Below are 22,699 nucleotides of genomic sequence, written 5' to 3'. Positions count from 1 at the left end.
TGGGATACTGTATCGGGGACAGCATGGTTTTGTGAAGGGTAGGTCATGCCTCAGTAACTTGCTCACGTATTATAACACAGTGACGGCTGAACTGGATAAGGGTAATGGGTTTACAGTGATTCTGCTGGACCTTGCTAAGGCCTTTGACAGGATACCACATGGAATTCTAATCAGTAAATTGCAGCATATGGGAATGGACATAGGGTTGGTGAGATGGATAGGAGGGTGGTTGACGGAGAGATATCAGAGAGTGGTTTACTCAGGAGTAGAGTCCACAAGACGGCCTGTGACTAGTGGTGTACCACAAGGATCTGTTCTTGGACCACTGCTGTTTAATTTGTTCATAAATGATATAGGAAAGGATCTGAGAGGAACAGTTCATTTGTTTGCGGATGATGCGAAGTTGGGTAGGGCAATAGTGAATGCAGATGACGTCAAAATTTTGCAGGATGATTTGGATAGATTGGAGGTCTGGGCTAGGGAGAATGGATGTCAATTTAATGTGGCAAAATGTAAGGTTATGCATTTTGGGGTGAAAAGATGGGAGGCAGTTTACTGCATTGGTGGAACCGTGCTCCAGGAAATTGATGAGGCACGAGATTTAGGAGTGTTGGTGGATAAGGAATTGAAATTTAGGGGACACATTGCAAAAGTGGCCAAATCAGCTCATCAAATCACTTGGTTGCTGAAGAATACGTTGTCAAGCAGAGACAAGCAGGTTATTGTTCCTCTGTATCGAGCCTTGATAAGACCTCATCTCGACTACTGTGCTCAGATTTGGTCACCTAGGTTTCTTCTTGATGGGGAGGAGGTGGAGAGGATCCAGAGGCGAGTGACCAAGATGATAGCAGGTCTGTGGAATGAACCGTATGAGAACAGGTTGAGGATTTGTGGGTTGCAAAAATTGGTTGATAGGCGGAGGAGGGGAGATATGATTGAGACATTCAAATTACTGAAGAGTTTCTATAAAATTAATTCAGAAGATATTTTTGAGAACAGGGCTGGTTGTGGGAGGACTAGGGGGACATCCATGGAAACTGGGCAAAAGTGTGGTTAGTAAAGGTGTTAGAGCTGGGTTCTTTACTTTTAGAGTAGTGAATGAGTGGAATGCGCTCCCTGAGTCTGTGGTGGATGCTGTGACAGTGAATGAGTTTAAGGCGAGGTATGATAGATACTGTATGAATGTCGAATAGTTGTGATGAAAATGATTTGGGGCCTCCCTCGATGAGTCTAATGACTCCCTGGAATTGCCCGTAATAATAATAATAATAAAAAAAAAAAACCTTCTGTGAGAGACCATAGGCAGAAATAAGTCTCATTGTCCAGTCCCAATTCTTATATTTGCCCACATCACTCTACTCGAGACTGCCTGCCATTCAAGAAGAAGATTAGCCTCATATTTAGTGTTGTATTCTATGGCTACTCCTTCTTTTCCTTGATTGTCATTGCCTGAATATAACATTTTGTATTTATTGCTGGGAAAGATCTTACCAGTTTTTGCCTTTTTTTTTTTGTTTCAGTCACCACTATTATATTGATCTGGTACTTATCCAATTCCTCAGCTCCATTTCTTTGCTATTCAGGCTTCTTATGTTGATACCGATCTTGAACTGGTGATGTTGAGTTGAGGTGGATTTTAGGATTTGTTCCAGTAGCTGACTTTTCACTGTTTGCCCTGGCTCCCTGTCGAAAACAATGGGGACCTTGTTTAACCGGGCAACGCCCCAGCCAGCATGAAATTCTGTCATGTTGTACCATCATTCGATATTTTGGTTTAAGCCAATAAGAATTCAATTTGGTTGACTAAATCCCAAAAGCATTTGACAGGGTGCCAGGTGATAAGCTGATATTTAAGTTGCAGCACATGGGTCTGGATGTCAGGTTGGTCAACTGGTTTCAGGATTGGCTGTCTGATAGGTATCAGAGAGTTGTGTATGGTGGAGCAATATCAAAGAGGCAGAAGGTTACAAGTGGGGTCCCACAGGGCTCAGTCCTGGGACCTATATTGTTTAACCTTTATATCAATGACATTGTCAGTGGATTGCAAGGGAATATTCAGTCATTTGCAGATGATGTCAAGCTGGGAAGGGTTATTAATAATAGTGCAGATGTGGTAGGACTGCAAGAGGATTTGAATAAGCTAGACAGCTGGACAAATGAATGGGGTTTTTGGTTTAATGGAGCAAAATGTAAGGTCTTGAGGTTTGGGACACATCAATGGGACGATGCATACTCTATTGGAGGAGCTATACTGGTGGAAGTAGGGGAGAGAAGAGATCTGGGGTTGATGATTGATAGAAACCTGAAATCTAGGAGACATATTGCAATGGTGGTGAAGGTAACACAGAGGATTGCTGCAGAGGTGGTGAAGGTAACATAGAGGATTGCTGCAATAATGAGAAGGACACTGACCTGCAGAGATAAAACAGTTATCATTCCATTGTATAAGACCCTGATCAGACCAACTTGGACTATTGTTCTCAGATTTGGTCCCCAGGATTTGAAGGGGATAAATTAATTGTGGAAAGGGTACAAAGGCGGATAACAAAGATGGTTTCAGGACTGTACAATGATAGTTATGAGGATCGACTGAGGGAATGTGGACTGCAAAGTTTGGTGGATAGAAGAAGGAGAGGTGATATGATTGAGACTTTTAAACTGTTGAGAGGTGGTTACAGGGTTGCCACTGGGGGAGTTCTTTCACTTGGTTGAACAGCGGGAAGGAGTGATGACAAGGAGCCATCCCTGGAAGTTACGAAAGGAAACTGTGAGCAAGAGGGTGAGGAGTAGTTTCTTTGCATGGAAGGTGGTTGAACTAGGGAATGCATTGCCTGATAGAGTGGTGAAAGCAAGAACGGTCGATGAATTTAAGGAGTGGTATAATAGACTTTGTGTTTCCTAAAATGGACCTCTGAGTCTTGATAGACTTTGTGTTTCCTAGGAAGGACCTCCTGCGATGAGTCTTTTGACTCCAAGTAGGCCTGAATAATAATAAATAATAATAATAATACTGAGTTTTGCTGTTCTTACCAATGGAATCATCTTCCTAACCAGGTCTTTGTACACCTCATCCAATTGATTGCTATCCCTTATTCATCTTGTATCTTCTTCTTCCAAATTTCGTTATCAATCCTATTATTCATCCATTTGGCACTTTATTTTATTCAGTTTTTTACCTTCAAAATGCATTTACACGACAATGTTGTTATATATCTTTTCATTAGTTCCCATGCAGCATTTATCCTCTTCCCACTTAACAACTCATTCCATCATACTATAGCTCCAAGCTATCTCCTAAGCTTCTCATAATCACCAGCCTTTGCAATTCAACATATATGCTTTCCTCATAGAAGTCTTCATGTGGCTAGTCACAACCCATGTGATCACTTAACGATCACTCTCACCAACTGGAGGGAAGTACGAAACCTCACACACAGCTACATCCTCTGAAATTATCAGATCTAAAACTCCTGATCCTTGCATTCCTCCTTTATATACTCCCTGAGACAGGTGTCTCAAGAACTCAAGAAATTAATTTTTTATTATTCCCAAATTCTATCTATTCATTCCACTCTATACTGCCATAATTAAAATTACCCATAATAATTACCCTTCCTTTGTTCACTAACCGAAGCTGTTTATATGAGGGCGGTCTGAAAAGTTCTCAGCCTCGACCATATATGGCAACACTCCCAGTAAGATTTTTTTTTCAAAGTTGGTACATCTGTCATAAGCATCCATGTGAAATTGCAAGTCATTCTATCAAGTTTGTTTTACAGTTTTACTGAAGTTACACTTTTACTGAAGCAAAAGTGTTGTCTTTATCCCTTGAAATGGATAAAATTGAGTATCGTGTGGTTATAAAATTCTTTGTAAAAGAAGGTTTAACGCCAAAAGAAATTCATTCGAAGTATATAGAATTTTATGGGCACTCTTCTCCTTCATTTTGGACAATTAAGATATGGACTGCCGAATTTAAATGTGGCCATACCAGCGCTGAAGATGATCCACATAAAGGACATCCAAAAAGTGTAACAACACCAGAAATCATTGATCAAGTGCATGATATGGTATTGGATGACTGGCGAGTCAAAGTGCGTGAAATTGCTGAGACTATAGGCATTTCAAAAGAACGTGTAGAATATATGTATGAAGAATTGCAAATGAAAAAGCTTTGCACAAGATGGGTGCCACGCTTGCTCACAGCAGATCAAAAATGCACTTGCATGAAAATCTCTGAACAGTGCTTGAAGCATTTTAACAAGAATAAAACTGATTTTGTGCATCAATTTATTACTATGGATGAGACTTGAATTCACCATTACACACCAGAATCCAAACAGCAGTTAAAACAGTGGACAGAAGCTGGTTATTCAGCACCAAAGAAGACAAAGTCGGTTCCATCAGCACGAAAGGTCATGGCATCAGTGTTTTGGGATGCTACAGGTATTTTGTTTATTAATTATCTTAATTAATAAACAAAATTGAAACAATTTTGTTTATTAATTGAAAAAAAATTGAAAAATTAATAAACAGAATTGAAAGGATAAAACAATAACTGGGGTCTTTTAACCAGACTGGATGAAAAAATTTGTGAGAAAAGACCAGATTTGCAGAAATAAAAATCATCTTTCATCAGGACAATGCACCTGCCCACAAGGTGTTTTGGAAATAGGAAAATTAAGGGTTCTGCACTATGAATTGTTGGAACATCCACCCTATTCCCCAGATTTGGCTCCCTCTGACTTCTATCTCTTCCCAAAACTAAAGCTCTTCCTCGGTGGTCAGCATTTTTCTTCAAATCAAAAGGTGATTGAAGCTGTTCAGGGGTATTTTTCAGATCTTACTGAGAACCACTACAGGGATGGGATAATGGTGCTGGAGCATCGCTGGAATAAATGTATTAGTCTTAAGGGAGATTATATTGAAAAATAAAAATAATTTTGAAATTATAAATTTGTTTTTTTATTGTTATGCCAAGAACATTTCAGACCATCCTCACACATTGCTTCATCACCACTCTCCACATTCCCTGGCCTATAGCAACATCCAACTAAATATGTCTTCCTGTGAACTACAACCTCACACTGCCTCATAATCATTGCCACTATTTCCCTCTTTCATGTCTACCTTATGTGGACATAATTCCCCTGCTATCATCAGCAGCATTCCCCTCCCTTCTTGTCCTTTCTATCCTTACCAAAAAACAATGTAACCTTTCATTTCTATTCCAGTTAGGATATCATCTTCATTTACCCATGTTTCACTTATTCCAATGATTTTGAGGCAAATAAACTCAATCAGTGAAACCATTTCATGTCCCTTATTTCTGATACTTCTGGCATTTGTAAATAAACACAGTAGGTCACTTTTAGGTCTACAACCAGTCCTACCCAAGCCACTTGTTGGCTGTGATTTCCCCACATCTGTTCTTGCCCAATCACCTTGATCACCACTTACCAGATATTTCTGCTTAGTCTCAACTACCTCACTCATATCCCAACCTATCCCATTTCTATGCTAATCATTCCCATACATTCATTTGCTACTACTTCCAACATCCACTCTTCCTATGTCATGTCTCCATGTCCATCTGGGCTCGCTTTGTTTCCCTATTCCTCTGCATTCCCATTCTTTCTTCATCTCTCACACTACTACTTCTTCCACTGCCAAGCATTAATCTCTCTTCAATACCACTCTTATGATCTTTCACTTCATTTCTTACTGCTGATCTCTTGCATCACACAATGCACTTCCATCTAGCAACAGTTTCTCCCATGCACTCACTCCAAAGCCATTCAAATGCAATCCAAAACATCTGCATAATTCCATTCTTCCTTCAAGTACATGTCATATAACGAAAAACTGTACTCCCTTCTCCTTACATACTCTGCTATTATATCATTCGTGATTCTTGCTCTCTGTCTCAACTCATCATTGTCATACCTCCAGAACACACTGACAATATATAATATTGATAAGGACACAAGAAATAGCAGGCAATTTTGCTAGAGAATATACATTGTAACAGATATGAAAATAAATTAGTTTTCTATAAATTCATAAATATAAAGTGAAGTTTTAATACCTGAGTTTTCAGTATGCTGCCTTTATACTCCAAATTTACAGTTGCAACATGGACAGATGGAATTTTAGATAAAGACTGGGTTAAAGAAGGAAACTGTGTGAATAACATTTCTGAAAGTACTATAAAAAAATACAATATCTGGGATAAAAATGCCACAGTAATTCTCATATCTAAAAGGGCTATGAATATCTGAGTAATGTAGAGTGCTTTATAAAAACATATACATACATATATATATATAAATGTATATTTAAATGTGTATTTAATGAAACTTTCCAAAAATATGTTTATATTATTAGTATTCCACAGTATAATGCACCGTTAAAAACTTTTTACCACATGTAGCTTGCTTTTTGGTATTTTATAAAATCATTTCACTCTAGATTGATTGTAATAATGATACATTACTCTGCATAACAAAGAATCTTATTTAGCACTTGTTTCATAAAATGTAAGTTTTATTAGAAGCTCTGATAAAAACTCTTGAAATTACACAGAAAGATACATCAAGCATTATTTTCATCACAAACTATTCAAAATACCTTAGGAGCCCACTATAATTTAGTATTATAGAATTAGTATCCTTTCTAGCTTGTAAGGAGCCAAGACTCATCACTATAGGCCATGCTCTCTATAGACCACAATACATATTATACCTCACCATGAATACATTCAATATTGATACATTCACCACCGGCAATGATAATGCATTCATCACTCTTTATGCAAAAGAATTTCATTTTAACTTCTTTACTTGCATGACCCCCATATGTTTTCTGGGAATGACCTCTTGTTTTCCCACCATCTAATATCAAATGTAGCATTTCCTCTATATCTAACTATCGAATAAGTTCCTCTCACCAATCCCCTAACTGAACCCAAATTGACTCTACGCATGTAAACAGTCCTCATCATTCTTCTAACAATCTGGACTTTTTGCTCTCCTGATCCAAATATCTGCACTGAAATAATCCTCACTGAATCCTCAACTCCAACTGGTCCTCCATGACTATAGCCTACCTCAACTACATCCTGCATGATGCATTCTACAAAAAAAGAGGAAAGCATGTTCTTGTCAAATCAGATATCACTTGCCAAAGGCTATTCACTCAGAATTCCCCACTATTTGATCTTTGGCTCAAGATTTCCTTGCTTCACTTTATAGCCATCATTTGTTGCTCCACCAATTCTGATAACCATACTGCCCTTTTTGACTTTTCTTTATTTTATTTTTTTAATATCTGATCCACACACAAAAGGTCACAATACTTGTAGCACATTAGTATAACATGTGGGCAAGAGGAATAAGAAGATATGACTCTGTTCATATATTTCTTGAACAGCTGAAGTTTGTAATTTTTGGGGAAGGCAGAGTGAAGGAGACTGTTCCAAAGAACAGAAGTATATGGAATGAAAGAGGAGACAGTGAAGTTTGTTTGGTGAGTTTCAAGATGGACTGTAAAAGAATGCTGATTAGTAGTGGCTCTTGTTCTAATGATTTTGGAGGAGAGTGGAGGAATAGTTATGACCAATTCAGCAGAGCACTGTCCATGAAAGTATCTGTAGAAGAGGCACAAGGCAGAAACTGAACGTCTGTGTGTGAGAGAGCAATTGAAGTGGTTATGTGTGGGAGGGGTCAATTAATTAACCAGACTGCCTCTTCTAGATGGAATCGGGCAATTTTAGAGAGGACTTTGGTGCACCACCCCAAATATGAGAGCAATATTCCATGGCTGAGAGGATTTGGGATTTGTACAGAGTTAGCAGCTGTGAAGGTGTGAAGTAGTATCTTGTGCAAAAAAAAGTACACATTTTTTGGTACACAAGTACAAGTTTTTTGGCAGATGTACAAGCTATAGTTGAAAGGTGGTTGTGCCAAGAAATATTGGAGATGTAGGTCAGTCCAAGAAGAGACATCTGACTGTGTTTGGATATCTCAGTATTACTGAAAGTAAGGAAGAGGGATGCGAGCTCTTTGTTGTGAGAGATCAGACAAGACTAAGCTTTGGTGGCATTCAAGTCTACAAGGTTGTCCTTGCCCCCATTGGAATATAGATAGATCAGAATTCAGGCAAGAGGATATAGTGGATCTTGAAGATTCTAATACTTCTTAGATTACTTATCACTAAAATTAAGACTAAGACTACTTATCAATAAAAGTTGTTGTGTTGTGGAGTCCACCATATTTCTCATCGAGATCCCAGACTACAGTTCTCGACAAGTCGGCTTCCCCGGACGCGGTAGTATGATTCTGATCAGAATAGATGCTCGTCATGGAATTTGGAAAACTTCATAGAATCAATAAAAGTAACCACCCAAATTGTGAGATTTCAACACCAATAATATAAACTGGAAGAGAAACTATAACATAAACTGGCTCCCTTCTCTAACTTTACCGATCAAGCCAGAAGAGAAGCCAAATCATTTGCCATCGGTCATGATCTTTCACAAATCGTGAACCTACCAATCAGAATACCAAACAGTCCTCATCATTCTTCTAACAATCTGGACTTTTTGCTCTCCTGATCCAAATATCTGCACTGAAATAATCCTCACTGAAATGATGGCCTTCATTACCCATTCCAATGCAAACCCACAACAATTCGACATACAAGTCCTGGTTTGTTAAAAAATGTAGGCCATCATTTCAGTGAGGATTATTTCAGTTATTATTTCAGTGCAGATATTTGCATCAGGAGAGCAAAAACAGTAATCTAACTGTTGAAAAGAGGCATAAACATACTGGAGGCCATTTCCTTTGTCACTGCAGTCCATGATAAAAATAAATCATACATTCAATGGCCTAAATCAGAAACTCCAGCATTTCAACTTATTCAACTTAGACTACAGCTCAGGGGTGCTTAAGGGTCAAAGCTGTATAACTGAGAGGAGACCTCCACATAGCCTTTAATGGAATGCGGAGAACCGACCAGGGCTTCTGACCTAATGTCCAATCCTCACCTTCTCGTGGTGCACCCTGTTGGGTATCTACTTTGATACTGAACGAACGAGGATGGGCTGGCAATTTGGGATTTAGCCGACCAAATTGTATTCTTATTGGTTAAACCAAAATAAAAAATGATGGTACAACATGACAAAATTTCATGCCGGCTGGGGCGTCGCCCAGTTAAACAAGGCCCCCGTTGTTTTCGCCAGGGAACCAGGGCGAACAGCGAAAAGTCAGCTACTGGAACAAATCTGAAAATAAACCCCAACTCAACATCACCAGAGTTAAAGATCGGTACTATCAATGTAAGAAGCCTGAATGGCAAAGAAATGGAGCTAGCTGAGGAATTAGATAAGTACCAGATCGACATAATAGGGGTGACTGAAACAAAAAAGACCAAAACTGGTGAGATCTTTCTGAGCAATAAACACAAAATGTTATATTCAGGCAATAACAATCAAGGAAAAGAAGGAGTAGCCATAGTATTCAACACAAAATATGAGGCTAATCTTCTTGAATGGCAGTCAGTCTCAAGTAGAGTAATGTGGGCAAATATGAGAATGGGGAACTGGACAATGAGACTTATTTGTGCCTATGGTCCCACAGAAGGTTCTACTAAGGTAGAAGTGGAGGAATTTTTTGAGGCTTTAGAAAAAGCAACTGACACAATGAAAAAGGAAAAGTTGGTCCTTGTTGGGGATCTAAATAGTAGAGTAGGAAATGATTGTGAGACATACAAAAATATTTTGGGAAAATTTGGAGAAAAGAGCAAAGCTAATAATAACGGCAAATATCTGTTGGATTTCTGCTCAGGACATGGACTGGTTATTACTAACACCATGTTCCAACATAAAAATGTGCACAAATTCACATGGAGAGAAGAGGCTAGGAATAAGAAAAGTCTCATTGACTATGTTATTGTTGATAGTGATGTTTTCTCCCTGGTGCAGGACACTAGAGTGTACAGAGGATTTGAAATTGGAAGTGATCACTATTTAGTCTTGAGCAGGATAAAATAAATTTCATATTGAAAAGAATAACATGTAAGAAAGTTTTAAAGCGAATAAAAGTTGAGCAGCTCTCAGATGTAAACTGTAGACTAAAATACAGAAATATTATTGAAAAGAAAATGAAAGAGTTTGAGAACAGGAATCAAACCTTGGAGATTCAGTGGCAAACTCTGAAGGAAACATTGATTGATTCTGCCAGAGAGGCATGTGGTGAGGTTGTGTGCAAAGATAAAAAAATCAGAACTCCCTGGTGGACACAGGAAGTTAAAGAGGCAGTGAAGGAAAAGAAGAAAGCATATCAAAAGTTCCTGGCAAATAAGTCAGCTTTTACTCTTACAGAATACAGAGACAAATGTAAGAAAGCTAAACAGTGTGTAAAACTAGCTAAACAAAAGTCATGGGAGGACTTTGGCAAGAATATAGAAAATAAATATCAAGAAGGTGGCAAAATATTCTGGAGGTTGTTGAAGAAGCTTAGGAATGGAGGAAAGAGTTCTGTAAAAGGAATTAGAGATGATAAAGGTGAAATGAAAACAGGAGAAAAAGATATCCTTGAAGTATGGAGTAATTACTTTGAAAAACTGCTAAATGAAACAAGCAGTGATGACAGCACAGTGATAAAAAACACTGACCAGGCATGCAGTCAGGAATACATATCCATACTTGAAGTAGAAAAAGCCATCAAAGGCTTGAAATGTGGAAAGGCAGCAGGAGTAGATGATATTCGACCAGAAATGCTGAAGTATGGTGGTATAAGAGTCTTACAGTGGCTGCACTGCATAGTTCAGAAAGCCTGGACAGAGGGACGAATTCCTGATGATTGGAGTAGAGCTCTCATAGTACCCATATATAAAAAGGGAAATAAAACTGAATGTGAGAATTACAGAGGTATTTCCCTACTGAGTGTTCCTGGAAAGATCTATGCAAGTATACTTGAGAAACGGTTGAGAAGAATTGTGGAAGAAAAGCTTGGTGAAGAACAAGCTGGATTCAGGCCAAATAGAGGCTGTCAGGATCAGATCTTCACTTTACGACAAATAGTCGAGAAAGCATGGGGATATAACAAAGATCTGCATTTAAGTTTTGTCGATTTGGAAAAGGCATATGACAAGGTGCCAAGAGAGAAGCTATTCAATACGCTGCAGTTATATGGTGTCAATGGGGCATTATATCAAGCAATACTTAGTCTTTATTTGAGTTGTGAGTCAGCAGTTAGAATTGAAGGAAGTAGAGGAAGATGGTTTAATATTAAATCTGGTGTGAGACAAGGATGTACATTATCCCCTCTGTTATTCATTATCTATATGGATCACATTATGAAGGAATGTGGTATTAAACCTGATATCAAAATTGGAGATGTTAATGTCAGCTCTTTGCTTTATGCGGATGATGTTATACTTCTAAATAAATCCGCTACAAGTCTGCAAGATTCTCTGACTAAATTGAATAGCTGTTGTAATAGATATGGTATGAAGGTCAGCAATAAAAAGACAAAGACAATGAAAATAGGCAGAATCATTGAAAATGTCAACTGTGTTGTGAATGGAGAACCTGTGGAACGAGTAAAACATTTCAGCTACTTAGGCACAATTTTTACTGAAGATGGTAAACTAAATATAGAAATAGACAACAGAATCAGCAAAGCTGGTATCGTGGGAAGTCAACTGAATAAATTCATATGGAATAAGAAAGAAATTAGTCGGAACACTAAATTAGCTGTATACAAGACTGTGTTCAAACCAATTTTAACTTATGGATCTGAGAGCTGGGTCAGAAGTAAAACACTTGACCAAAGACTAGAAACCGCAGATATGAGAGTCCTGAGAAAGATTAGAGGCGTGAACAGATGGCATCAATGGCAATATCATATTAAAAATGAGGATATTAGGAAAGAACTTGACATTGTCAGCATCCAGGAATGCGTTAGCAGAGCTAATCTCAGATGGTATGGTCACTTAAATAGAATGGGAGAGGAAAGATTAGCAAAACAAGTGTTCTCTGCCAGGTTGGCAGGAAAACGACCCAGAGGAAGACCAAGATATAGGTGGATTGATAAGGTACAAAGTGCCTTAGACAACAGAAATATAAGATCTGATAATGTTGGAGTCTTGACAAGTAACAGACTGATTTGGAGGAAAATTGTAGATAGGAAGTTAGTAATGATGTAATTTTTTCATGTAGTACTGTCATATCCTGTACACCCCTTGAGGGTACATGGCAGGAATTTGATGATGATGACTACAGCTCAAACAATTCCAAAACAGACTTCCTGCTCAGCTGGCAGTCCAGCCATCTGTCTTTCACTAAGGTTGTTGGGCATAACTTCTGCCCTTCTATGTTCCCACTTCTCTCACTTCCTGATGGTAGCATGGTAAACTCATATATGAATAAGACTGACCTCTTGGATCAGTCTTTTCTTCCAACTCTTGTTTAGGTGACCAAGGCAAATCACTTCCTGCACAAACACAATCAGTGTAGTGCCTGTCTCTTTTGATCTTTCAGCAGAAGCACATCAAAAAAATTCTGATTTACCTCGATACTAATAAGTCTCTTTGTCTAGATAGTTTTCTTCCAGCTCTGCTCAAAATTTGTGCTCCAAAATTAACCCCTATTTGTATTGCTTATATAAGATGTCATAATATAAGAGTGACCATGAGGTGATTACCTGGGTGGTTGCCAGCAGTGTGAGGATCTCTGTAAGAAAAGGGTATATGCGGAACAACAAGGGGGGGGGGATTATGAAGAGCTCAGACAGCTTGCAGGTGTAATATGATCAGGAGTTAGCTGGAAAAGAGATCAATGCAGCATGGAGGATTTTCAAAAACTATCTAGTAGATGCAATGTCTAAATGTATTTCAAGGGTGAGAAGGTTAAATAAGGTAGGTGTGAAATGGATGAATAAAGAAATTAAGCATGCAATCCAGAGAAAAAGGGCATTATGGAGGCAGCATAAGAGAAGTGGAAATAATCAATTCCATGAGGACTACAAAGACCCGGCAAGGCAGGTGACTTGGTTGGTGAGGGTAGCTAAAGAGAGGTATGAACAGCAGTTAGCTAATGAAGCCAAAAAGAATCCTAAGGAGTTCTTTCGATATGTAGCTAGCAAAAGAAAGAATGATTATAGAAGAATGACATTGATTGGAGAAAATGGTATAAAGACAGCTGTTGCAGAAGGTGTGGTGGAGATACTTAATGAACAGTTCATAAAGGTCTTTTAATCTTGCGAATGTGACTTCATGAAGAGATTGAGAGCAGTTGATGATGGGGAGGAGAAACTGACTGTAAGCGAGCAAGAGGTGTATGGGGAGTTGAGCAAACTACATGTAAATAAGGCTGTGGGACTTGATAATATATCACCACGTATTCTGAAGGAATGTACCAGGGAGTTGATGCCAGCCTTGACATATTTTTTTAATACAAGTCTTGCACTGGGTCAAGGAGTGGAAGGAGGGCAAGATTGTGCCACTTCATAAAGGAAGTGATAGAACTCAAGCATCAAACTATAGGCCTATCTGTGTGTCAGGTATTGTAGTTAAGTTGTTGGAGAAGCTTGTGATAACTAGGATCCAGAATTGGGTTGACAACAACGGTATTATCTTTGATGGATAGCATGGATTTGTTAAAGGAGAGGTCATGTTTTAGTAATCTACTTACTTATTACAATAAGGTGACTGCTTCTATGGACAGAAGAGAAGGATACACAGTAATATACTTAGATTTTGCAAAGGCTTTTGATTGATTACTGAAAGATAAGTTGATAGTCAAATTGGAATGGATGGGGTTGGATATTAGATTAGTGCGTTGGATTGGAGACTGGTTATCTGATAGGTATCAACAAGTTGTGTATGGAGGAGCGATATCTAGGAAAAGGAAAGTTACTAGTGGTGTGCATCAAGGGTCTGTTTTAAGGATAGTGCTGTTAACTTGTATATTAATGATATTGGTGAAGATTTGGATGGAGATATTCAGTTGTTTGCAGATGATGCAAAGTTCGGAAGAACCATGAAAAGTAGAGAGGATGTTGTGGCCTTACAAGAAAACTTGAATAAATTGAGTGATTGGGCACAGGAATGGGGATGTGAGTTCAATGTTACAAAATGTAAGGTTTTAAAATTTGGAAAACAAAAATGGGAGGCAGAATTTATGCTTGATGAGGATATATTGTTGGAGGTGGAGGAAATAAGAGATGTGGGGGGTGATAGTGGATAAGGATCTGAAATTTAGGGAACACATAGCAAAAATTGTGAAGACAACACAAAGGCTTCTGGGAATGATGCAGAGGACACTGACTTGTAGAAGTAGGAAGATTCTTGTTCCATTGTAAAAGGCTTTGATTTGGCCACACATGCACTATTGTGCCCAGATTTTTTCACCTGGTTTTCAGAAGGATGAAGAGATGTTGGAGAGGATCCAGGGGCGACTGACTAAAGTAGTTTCTGACCTCTGGAATGTCAAGTATGAGTAAAGATTGAGAGGATGCAACTTACAGAGTCTAGTGGACAGGAGGAGGAGGAAAGATATGATAGACACCTACAAGTTATTAAGGGTTTGTTATAGGATCAATGCTGGAGAGGTTCTACAGAAAACAGTGGGAGATCAGGGGAGAGCCAGAGGTCATCCCTGGAAGCTGTATAAGGAGAGTGTGAGTAGGGAAGTGAGAGGCACGTTTTTTTCATGCAGAGTTGTGAATGATTGGAATGCCTTGCCTGATAGTGTGGTGTCTGCAGAGAATTTGAGTGTGTTTAAAGCAAGGTATGATGAGCTGTGTGTTTGATAAAAGGACCTCCCAGATGAGTCTTTGATTCCATGGGGGTCTTGGGTAATAATAATAATAATAATAATAATCTAGTATTTATTATTAAAGGCTTGCTTCTATGCTTAAGAGCATACAAGCAAGCCTTTATCCAGCCTGTACCTAAAAAATGGAGATAAAAACAGCCATCAAACTACTGTACCATTTCTCTCATCATCATCAAATTCCTGCTGTACCCTCAAGGGGTGTACAGGATATGACAGTACTACATGAAAAAATTACATCATTACTAACTTCCTATCTACAATTTTCCTCCAAATCAGTCTGTTACTTGTCAAGACTCCAACATTATCAGATCTTATATTTCTATCATCTAAGGTACATTGTACCGTATCAATCCACCTATATCTTGGTCTTCCTCTGGGTCGTTTTCCTGCCAACCTGGCAGAGAACATTTGTTTTGCTAATCTTTCCTCAATCATCCTGTTTAGGTGACCATACCACCTGATATTAGCTCTGCTAACGCATTCCTGGATGCTGACAATGTCAAGTTCTTTCCTAATATCCTCATTTTTAATATGACATTGCCATTGATGACATCTGTTCACGCCTCTAATCTTTCTCAGAACTCTCATATCTGCGGTCTCTAGTCATTGGTCAAGTGTTTTACTTCTGACCCAGCTCTCAGATCCATAAGTTAAAACTGGTTTGAACACTGTCTTGTATACAGCTCATTTAGTGTTCTGACTAATTTCTCTCTTATTCCATATGAATTTATTCAATTGACTTCCCACCATACCAGATTTGCTGATTCTGTTGTCTATTTCTATATTTAATTTACCATCTTCAGTAAAAATCGTGCCTAAGTAGCTGAAATGTTTTACTTGTTCCACAGGTTCTCCATTCACAACACAGTTAACAATTTCAATGATTCTGCCTATTTTCATTGTCTTTGTCTTTTTATTGCTGACCTTCATACCATATCTATTACAACAGCTATTCAATTTAGTCAGAGAATCTTGCAGACTTAAAGCGGATTTATTTAGAAGTATAACATCATCCGCATAAAGCAAAGAACTAACATTAACATCTCCAATTTTGATATCAGGTTTAATACCACTTTCCTTCATAATGTGATCCATATAGATAATGAATAACAGAGGGGATAATGTACATCCTTGTCTCACACCAGATTTAACATTAAACCATCTTCCTGTACTTCCTTCAATTCTAACTGCTGATTTACAACTCAAATAAAGACTAAGTATTGCTTGATATAATGCCCCATTGACACCATATAACTGCAGCGTATTGAATAGCTTCTCTCTTGGCACCTTGTCATATGCCTTATCCAAATCGACAAAACCTAAATACAGATCTTTGTTATATTCCCATGCTTTCTCGACTATTTGCCGTAAAGTGAATATCTGATCCTGACAGCCTCTATTTGGCCTGAATCCAGCTTGTTCTTCACCAAGCTTTTCTTCCACAATTCTTCTCAACCGTTTCTCAAGTATACTTGCATAGATCTTACCAGGAACACTCAGCAGGGAAATACCTCTGTAATTCTCACATTCAGTTTTATTTCCTTTTTTTATATATGGGTACTATGAGAGCTCTACTCCAATCATCAGGAATTTGTCCCTCTGTCCAGGCTTTCTGAACTATGCAGTGCAGCCACTGTAAGACTCTTATACCACCATACTTCAGCATTTCTGGTCGAATATCATCTACTCCTGCTGCCTTTCCACATTTCAAGCCTATGATGGCTTTTTCTACTTCAAGTATGGATATGTATTCCTGACTGCATGCCTGGTCAGTGTTTTTTATCACTGTGCTGTCATCACTGCTTATTTCATTTAGCAGTTTTTCAAAGTAATTACTCCATACTTCAAGGATATCTTTTTCTTCTGTTTTCATTTCACCTTTATCATCTCTAACTCCTTTTACAGCACTCTTTCCTCCATTCTTAAGCTTCTTCAACAACCTCCAGAATATTTTGCCACCTTCTTGATATTTATTTTCTATATTCTTGCCAAAGTCCTCCCATGACTTTTGTTTAGCTAGCTTTACACACTGTTTAGCTTTCTTACATTTGTCTCTGTATTCTGTAAGAGTAAAAGCTGACTTATTTGACAAGAACTTTTGATATGCTTTCTTCTTTTCCTTCACTGCCTCTTTAACTTCCTGTGTCCACCAGGGAGTTCTGATTTTTTTATCCTTGCACACAACCTACCCACATGCCTCTCTGGCAGAATTAATCAATGTTTTCTTCAGAGTTTGCCACTGAATCTCCAAGGTTTGATTCCTGTTCTCAAACTCTTTCATTTTATTTTCAATAATCTTTCTGTATTTTAGTCTACAGTTCACATCTGAGAGCTGCTCAACTTTTATTCGCTTTAAAACTTTCTTGCATGTTATTCTTTTCAATATGAAATTTAATTTTATCCTGCTCAAGACTAAATAGTGATCACTTCCAATTTCAAATCCTCTGTACACTCTGGTGTCCTGCACCAGGGAGAAAACATCACTATCAACAATAACATAGTCAATGAGACTTTTCTTATTCCTAGCCTCTTCTCTCCATGTGAATTTGTGAACATTTTTATGTTGGAACATGGTGTTAGTAATAACCAGTCAATGTCCTGAGCAGAAATCCAACAGATATTTGCCATTATTATTAGCTTTGCTCTTTTCTCCAAGTTTTCCCAAAATATTTTTGTGTCTGACAATCATTTCCTAGTCTTCTATTCAGATCCCCAACAAGGACCGACTTTTCCTTTTTCATTGTGTCAGTTGCTTTTTCTAAAACGTCAAAAAATTCCTCCACTTCTACCTTAGAAGAACCTTCTGTGGGACCATAGGCACAAATAGGTCTCATTGTCCAGTGCCCCATTCTCATATTTGCCCACATTACTCTACTTGAGACTGACTGTCATTCAAGAAGATTAGCCTCGTATTTTGTGTTGAATACTATGGCTACTCCTTTTCCTTGATTGTCATTGCCTGAATATAACATTTTGTATTTATTGCTCAGAAAGATCTCACCAGTTTTGGTCTTTTTTGTTTCAGTCACCCCTATTATGTCGATCTGGTACTTATCTAATTCCTCAGCTAGCTCCATTTCTTTGCCATTCAGGCTTCTTACATTGATAGTACCGATCTTTAACTCTGTTGATGTTGAATTGGGGTTTGTTTTCAGATTTGTTCCAGTAGCTGACTTTTCGCTGTTCGCCCTGGTTCCCTGGCGAAAACAATGGAGGCCTTGTTTAACCGGGCGACGCCTCAGCCGGCATGAAATTTTGTCATGTCGTACCATCATTTTTTATTTTGGTTTAACCAATAAGAATACAATTTGGTCGGCTAAATCCCAAATTTCCAGCCCATCCTCGTTCGTTCAGTATCAAAGTAGATACCCAACAGGGTGCTCCACGAGAAGGTGAGGATTGGACATTATGTCAGAAGCCCTGGTCGGTTCTCCGCATTCCTTTAAAGGCTATGTGGAGGTCTCCTCTCAGTTATACATCTTTGACCCTTAAGCACCCCATTCTCTCACCTCATCAATATTCTGAAAAATGATGGAGAAATTCATCATCGACAACCAGCTTTTTCACTACCTAAAAGCCAACATTCCCTCTAATTTTTGCTCATGTACACATGAAAAATATTTTGTATACAAGTTTTCATCTCAGACTCAAGGTGTGCAATAGCTTGTGCTCATAACAGTGAAATTTCACAAGTCACTAACTGTTTTTCAACATATTTCTCCAGCCACTCAAATTTAAATGAATTTGCAGTTATTTTCTATTTAACTTCAACAGTGACATTATTATTACGGGTGACTCCAAACAGTCCTTAGACTCATTCAGAGAGGCCCTAAACATCATGTCCATCACAACTATTTGACATTCACACAGTATCTCTCATACTTTGCCTTGAACTCATTTACTGTTATAGCAGCCACAACAGACTCTGGCAGCTTATTCCACTCATTCACCACTCTAAAAGTAAAAAACCGAGAACTAACACCCTTACTAACCAAACTCTTGCCCAGCTTCCATGGATGTCCCCTAGTCCTCCCACCACCAGTCCTGTTCTCAAAAATATCCTCTGAATTAATCCTATAGAAATCCTTCAGCAATTTGAATGTCTCAGTCATATCTCCCCTTTTCCACCTATCAACCAATTTCTGCAACCCACAAATCTTCAACCTGTTTTCATAAGGTTCATTCCATAGACCTGCTATCATCTTGGTCACTCGCCTCTGGATCCTCTCCACCTCCTCCCCATCAAGAAGAAACCTAGGTGACCAAATCTCAGCACAGTAGTTCAGATGAGGTCTTATCAAGGCTCGGTACAGAGGAACAATAACTTGCTTGCCTCTGCTCGTCAAAGTATTTTTCAACAACCAAGTGATTTAATGAGCTGATTTAGCCACTTTTGCAATGTGCCCCCCTAAACTTCATCTCCCTATTCACCAACACTCCCAAGTCCCTGGCCTCATCAATCTCCCGGAGTACAGTTCCACCAATGTGATATACTGCTGCTAATCTTTTCATCCCAAATTGCATAACCTTACATTTTGCCACATTAAATTGACATCCATTCTCCTTAAACCAGACCTCCAATCTATCTAAATCATCCTGCAAAATTTTGACATCTTCTGCATTCACTATTGCCTTACCCAACTTTGAATCATCAGCGAACAAATGAACCATTCCTCTCAGTTCCTTCCCTATATCGTTAATGAACAAATTAAACAGCAGTGGTCCAAGAACAGAACCCTGCAGCACACCACTAGTCACAGGCCGTCTTTTGGACTCTACTCCTGAGGAAACTACGCTCTGGTATCTCTCCATTAACTACCCTCCTATCCATCTCACCAACCCTATATCCATTCCCATATGTTGCAGTTTACGGATTAGAATTCCATGTGGTATCGTGTCAAACGCCTTAGTCAGGTCCAGCAGTATCACTGTAATTTTTAAGGGTTTAATGCACTAAAACTGCTGAAGTAATATTTTTCATGTTAACATTGCTATTTTTTTTGTTCGGCTGTAAACTGTAAAATTGTGAGCAGTAAATTAATTTGTTAAATCTGCATAACTACAAAAATCTGACATCATTTGCAGAAGTCCAAGTGACTGTACTATCTAGACTGTAAACACCCTAGATAAATATGCCTCTGCAACTTACTGACATCAGCATCAGTTTGCCCACACAGTGCAGGCTAAAATTAACTAACTGGAGTGTATTAAGTTGGAATGGGTTACAGTAATATTGAATTGGAGGCACTGGAGAAATTACTAAATAAAATAATCTTCTTCTCTTCTGTCTAAGACGGGTTGAGTCTTCCATTGAGCAGGATCTTCCAGCCTTCTCTATTCCTTGCTTTTCAAAAAAGTTCATTATAAGTTCTACATTCTAAAATGTTCGTTATTGATTTCAGCCAGGTAATTCTTGGTCTCCTGGGTCTTCTTCTTCTTTCAGTTGTAAAAGTATTTCTTAGGATGTTAGGTAGTCTGTTTGCATCCATGTGTGCAGCATGGCCGAACCATCTCAGTTGTTGTTTTCTAATTTTTTCTAATACTGTCTGTTTATACGATAATTCTTGTCTAACTGTGCTATTTGTTTTCTTTTCTATCCAACTTGTTTTATTTATTTTATTATATTTTATTTATCAGAAAATAATCAACAAGTATTATTTATCACATAATTCATTTTTATACTACATTCAAAAATTATTGACTGTATATTAGAAATTCTGAAAGCAAAAATTTTGTACATGTAGTTACTAGGTGTGAGCTCCCTTTTTGACCAGTATGCACACATGCCCATGAGAACATCTTAGATAGAACATTGTTGGAGACCATTTAAATACTTAGCAATCACCAGAATGGATTCTTCCATTTTCCTTCTACAACAGACCTCCTCACTAACCTTATTCACCTTCAGACACAGGCTATGGAAAAATCTTGCAAAACCCATAGTCGCTGTTGATATTTCAATGGCATTTGACTTGTCTGACATTGAGGCCTTCTGAGGAAGTTGCCATCTTATGGTCTCCCTTTCTATTTTTTGTGACTGGAATGACAAGGTGAAATCCATGTGGTCGCTGTTGATATTTCAATGGCATTGGACTTGTCTGACATTGAGGCCTTCTGAGGAAGCTACTATTTTATAGTCTCCCTATCTGTCGTTTGTGACTGGAATGCTAGTTTCCTCTCTGATCATTCATTGCATGTCATAAATAAATCTGATGGCATTCTGTCATCAGATTTATTTATCAATGGTGGAATATCTCATGGTTTGGTACTCTCACCCATACTCTTCCTGCTTTACATCAATAACCTTTCTTTCTCTCTCTATCTCTCTGACTTCCAAATTCTATTGAAGAAGCATTTTAGAACAGTTCCATAGCTTGAGAAGCTGCAAGATCAGTCGTGCATGGGAGGTGGTCAGGGACTGTTGGAGAGAAGCACTATCAGACTGCATTCATTTTTTTATCTTTCCTAAAAGATTACCATATAAAACGAATTATTAATATGTTTTATATGGTACTCTTTTAGGAAAGATAAAAAAAATGAATGCAAAGTAAATGTTTAATAAATGCTTGTACCTACATTAGTTTCTGCAATTTTTTATCAATAAAAATTATGAAGAGTAGTTTGAACAGTTTTAGTTTTTTTCTTAGAATAAATTCTATGATAACAAGCAAAATGACTCTCTAGACCTAGGCAAGCATTCTTCAGTTAACATCCCTATCCATTATTTGATACTTATTGATTTTAAACTGCGAAATATCCCATCCAGTTCTTTGATTACACGATCTTTTGCTGACTTTTATATGAGACTTGTTTTTTACTAATTTGCGTGCGCTGATTTCAAATATCAAACCCATTTTTCTCCATCATGTCAGGTTTTTCCTCTATGGCATTTTCTTTTTGCTAATTTGTAAGTTTTTGATAGTTTTAAGGAGGCAGTACTATTTAGAGGATCAAAAAAATCGATTTTTTAATAATAATCGATTTTGTACAAGATTACTTTCCCTGCTACGATAAAAAGTTATCTTCGTATCTTGCTCCAGTAAGTTTTTTTCATTTAATCTTGAAGCTAACAATTCCAATGATTCCTTTGATAGGCCCAAATCTCTTACTAAGTCATTCAATTCCACTTGATTAAAACGTTGCAGTCCATAACTAGAAATTAAATTTTCATTGTCTAAATCAACATCCGGGTCTTGCTCCTCAAGAACATCTGGCATATCCCGATCATGCTCGTTCTCAAGTAAAGGAAGTCCTTTATAAATTGGCATGGCTATTTCATTGGAATGAGCAACTGGCCGAATTGCTGAGTCGAAATTTGGATGCATAATTTTTTTCTTATTCTTCTTATTATAACCAGAAGTCTGAACTAAACAAAAATAGCAATCATCTACGTGATTTTTCAGTTCATGCCAAATCACTGGAATGCCAAAAGTTAATGTTTGGCGTTTTCCCTTGCTCCACTGTCGTAAATTTTCTACACATGACTTACACACTTTATTTGGAGCCCATGACTTGTCCTGATCTGCAATTTTTACGTCAAAGTATGCAAAGTACACTTTCTTAACGAAATCAGTGATATTTGTCCTTTGACTGGGAACAGTAAAGCTGCCACAAATGTAGCAGAAGGAATCTACACTATTGACACAATTTCGTGTAGTAGACATGATGTATTTTCTTCACTGCCGACTAACATGCAATTAACAAGACAAAAAAAAAAACAGAGATTTTATTGAAACGTTATAAGTGCTCATCATACTTCCACGATTGATTAACAATTGACTGATTTCGATCATTCTTTGTCTGCTATGACGCATATAGCATTTATTTGTTTTAGGCAGTTGTCATCGCCTACAT

At 38.0% G+C, this 22,699-nt stretch overlaps 1 protein-coding gene across 7 annotated transcripts in view; it reads right to left on the bottom strand.

Moving 5' to 3' along the window:
* Positions 1 to 22,699, bottom strand: part of Ppox (protoporphyrinogen oxidase) — a 339,913-nt gene that overhangs the window by 107,165 nt on the left and 210,049 nt on the right. For all 7 annotated transcript variants that reach the window (XM_090405976.1, XM_090405978.1, XM_090405974.1 and 4 more), the window contains one exon: positions 6,089 to 6,207. In XM_090405976.1, the coding sequence (XP_090262102.1) occupies positions 6,089 to 6,207 (119 nt within the window). The remainder of the gene's footprint in view (positions 1 to 6,088; positions 6,208 to 22,699) is intronic.

This window comes from Typopeltis vanoorti, chromosome 16, assembly GCF_054136105.1.
Source record: "Typopeltis vanoorti isolate ZY-2024b chromosome 16, IOZ_Tvanoo_1.0, whole genome shotgun sequence".
In the NCBI taxonomy this organism is placed as follows: domain Eukaryota; kingdom Metazoa; phylum Arthropoda; class Arachnida; order Uropygi; family Thelyphonidae; genus Typopeltis; species Typopeltis vanoorti.
The sequence above is the reverse complement of the archived record's forward strand: the minus strand, read 5'-3'. Positions and strand labels throughout refer to the sequence as shown.